General features: G+C 32.1%; 1 protein-coding gene across 1 annotated transcript; it reads right to left on the bottom strand.

Moving 5' to 3' along the window:
• Positions 1–688: 688 nt before the first annotated feature.
• Positions 689–3,301, bottom strand: LOC112766991 (uncharacterized). Its single transcript, XM_025812878.2, has 8 exons — positions 3,195–3,301; positions 2,347–2,503; positions 2,000–2,023; positions 1,674–1,764; positions 1,348–1,573; positions 1,173–1,263; positions 1,053–1,088; positions 689–931 (listed from the first exon to the last, which is right to left on the bottom strand). The coding sequence occupies exons 2-8, from the start codon at positions 2,469–2,471 to the stop codon at positions 835–837; spliced, it is 690 nt and encodes a 229-aa protein (XP_025668663.1). The 5' UTR covers positions 2,472–2,503; positions 3,195–3,301; the 3' UTR covers positions 689–834.
• Positions 3,302–3,823: the final 522 nt, after the last annotated feature.

Here is a 3,823-nt window from a genome sequence, read left to right as displayed (position 1 = left end):
TAAGGGTAGCAAAAACAGTGTGCTTGTTTGTGTGTAATTCAAATTAATATGCTTCCAATTACTATTGGAGCTCATGCATGCATAATTCAAATCAACATTATTCGAATTACTATAATCACACGTAACACGTAATTGCTTTGTGTAATTCGAATTGGGTTAATTCAAATTACATGGAGATTCACTTTGCGTTTTGATGCTGCTTTTGGGAGATTCACTTTGCGTTTTTACTTTTAGTAGAATTGTGAAGTTTTTCTCTCCATTTAGTTTAACTATGTGTTTTGCCCTTAATTATCTCTCTTATATTTTAAAGAATATAAAAATATTCAACTTACAAGTATTAAAAGAAAATATTCGATTCTTATTCTATTTAAACACATCACAACCAAGCAATCTAAAATTAATCAAATTCTTAAAATAAAATTTGGATACCCATAAATTTAAAATAGAATTTAAATAATTTTATTAGTTATTTAAACCGATTTAACCAGATAGATTATTAAACCTCTAAACAAGCCGTTCACCCTGTAGCATACACCAAAGGTGATATAAAACAAGATGCTTTTGTAGCTAACCACAATTAGACAAATCACCATATATACCAATATGATCAATGCACACCACATCCCATAATTTTCCGCCAGAATTAGTAGAAATTAGTAGAAATATAGACATAATCACACAAATGTAGTACAGAAAACCTTAGCTAATATTACTGTAGTCAAGTTAGAAAGTATTCTCCGCAAACAACATTGCTTTACAAGAAAATCTTGCCAAAGGAACAGTCATACATGAGTACAGACTGGATATTAGTTGTTCAATTCTTCTAAGATCCATTCAACGTTTTTTCTTTCTCCCGGCGGCTTGTTTTGCTATGAACTCTGGGTTTCTGCGTGCCACAATAAGTTTTGGAGGAGTGGAGGTGTGATAACCACTGCAGAAAGCATAGAAAAACAAATAAAAACAAACGTGTAAGCCAAACAATTTTCAATTAAAAATCATAATCCATATGCAGAAGATAAACATATTATAAAAAGAGAAACAGTGACTCTTACTTCCAATACTCCTCCTTTCCTCCTTCACCTTCAGCACTTCAATTCCAAAATAAAAACAAGTCAATATAAACTCTTATAAACAACTCAATATATATTACTATCACTAAAGAGTGAATAAACCTCAATTCCAATGATTTTGACTCAAGGGCTTTCAGATCCTTAAGACCACAAGTTTCACAGCACAAGGGAACGACTTCATGGAGAAAAGGACCTACAACACATTCCAAACAAGCCGCATCATTAAGTGGGGCCACAAAAAATAGAAAGCACGAAAGAAAAATTTTAGTAAAGATACCACGTGGTGAGGGTTTTTCTTGCACTTTACAGTAATCCACATGAGTTTCACGATTAGGCATTTGATGAACTCTGGCATAAAAGTGCTTAGCGGTATCCTCTGATGCATTGGGCATGTTTTTAGTATATTTAGGCTCAGCTATAAAGTGCATTAGGCGTATATAGCCAAGTTTTTTGAAATAACGGCACACTTTTCCACGAGTACCAGTAACCTCATATTGCTCTTCCTGAAAAACAAATAACAAGGAAGAATTTTTCTTTTTATTGTTTAATAAAGGTACTATAATCAAAAGAAATCAATAGACTAGGACTAAGAAGTTAATTTACCTCTTTTAGCCCATGGTTGTAGTGTTTCATTGCAGCTAATGGATAAGGAAACGTAGTCTCAATAAATTTAAATCTCATTTTCCTTAGAAATCTGGAAGAATGCCCAAAAAAAAAAAAGAAAGGGGAAAAAAACCAAAAGGAGGTATTATTATATTGATATGTCATGGGGGTTCGGCTATATTTTTATGTTGGTTGCCGAAGACCTAACACAACCCTCCTCCTTTATCCGGGCTTGGGACCGGCTATGTACCGACTATGTACCGCAAGTGTAACATAGGCGGAGTTTATTATATTGATATATGGTTACAAATCATAATAGCACTCACACTTCTTCAGCTTCAGTGCCTCGCCTTCAATAAAAAAGGGTCCTTTGATGTCACATAGAAGTTGATTTGTAAGAACAAGGAAATTTAAGCAATAATAATAATAATCTAATAATGTAATGCCATAAACTATAAGCGAAGGTAAGGGGGGCTCTTCATCTTCATCAGATTCTGATGAAGAGGGATCACAAGGCTTTTGTCTTTGATTTCAAACAACAATTGATTTTCAAGGAAAGGAATATTAAAAAAAAGAAATCAATATATTGATAATTTGATGCGAATTCTTATTAGCTGAACAAACCGTATGTAAAAGGAGAAGGCAAGAAGCTCTAAAAAGTAACAAGCATAACCTGCGTCTGGACCGACGTCTCTTGGAGCTATAATCAACCTGGACTTGTCTAGGCCTCAAATAGCGGTCGCCAACTACACGACCATGACATCTTAAATTGTATGGTATTGCTGCTGCTTCTTTCATACTGCTCTTCAATTTCACTTCTACTACAGGTTCTGCAAACAATAAGCAGAATGGATCATTTCTATATAACAAGCCTTGTGAATTGGTTTGATCATTGGGGTTAGCATCAGAAACATTAACATTCATTTTGCTCCATTGCAAGATTAATTTACTAAAACAACCAACATTTAAGAGGAATTAATATCCTAGATGAAGAATCTAGAATGCTGTCAGAGTTCACTTATATATCCTCAATTAAATCTGAAATGAAATATCTGAAAAAGAAAATAAATCTCAATTGAAAATATATATATATAACCTCGTCAATAATAATAATTGGTACTCAAAGATTAAAGTGTAAACCTAAATAATCAAGCATAGTTCTCAATCTAAACTCAGTTAAATACAAGATTTGTAATTATTATTTTTCAAAATTGTTGCAAAAAAATTAAATAGAGCAACTAGCTCATTTTTTCGTTGTTATTCAAAACCCTAGCACAAAACACAGCAAGGAAAAGCACAACAAACCACATCGAAAATCTTAGCAAATCAAAACCAGAAAAAGCTTAAAACGTAACCCTCGTTATCCTAACAATAAAATAGGAAATTCCATGTTCTCCCGCGATCGCCTCAAGAACTCATCTTGATTCACAACCAAAACTCACCAATAGCAGCACATTAACCATAATCCAAATCCTGAATATGAATAATTTAAAACGAATTAGGTATAAAAGTAGCAATTACCAGTTAGGGTTGCAGAAATCGGTGCTGCAGAAAAACACCGTCTACTTAGGGTTTGTTTTATGTGAATGAATGGTAGATCAGGTTGACAGAGATTAGAACGTTTTACGTGTGAGCTACTAAACCCAACTTCTTTTATTAAGCAACGCATCAGGTTTGGGATTTTTTATTTTAATAAATAAAATAAATATAATATTTATCGAAATAAATATTTTTATGAGAATTTATCGATTTAAATTCTCTTGCCATATCTCGTTTACACACGTGTTAATTTGACTTGTCAGATTTCGTGTCAATTTTACCGTATAAATGAGATACATGTATTTTTTTTCAATTTTAAAAATAATAAAAAATATTAATAATATCAATAAGTCAAAATTTTGGCATGCAATTAATACATAAAAAATTGGTAAAAGAGATTGAAATGGATATATTTAATCAATTAATACTCAAAAAGAGAAATTATTTAATGAGAAGCAATAATATTGGTCGTTATGACAACTACGTGAGAATAATTGAAACGGTTATTTCTCACGTTATCTCTCCTATCACGTGAGAAATAACATTTTCAATTTTCTCTCTACTATCCCATCAATCTCTTCCAATTTGATTGATTTAAATTTGAAAAATAA

This window comes from Arachis hypogaea, chromosome 17 (assembly GCF_003086295.3).
Source record: "Arachis hypogaea cultivar Tifrunner chromosome 17, arahy.Tifrunner.gnm2.J5K5, whole genome shotgun sequence".
Lineage (NCBI taxonomy): Eukaryota > Viridiplantae > Streptophyta > Magnoliopsida > Fabales > Fabaceae > Arachis > Arachis hypogaea.
The sequence above is the reverse complement of the archived record's forward strand: the minus strand, read 5'-3'. Positions and strand labels throughout refer to the sequence as shown.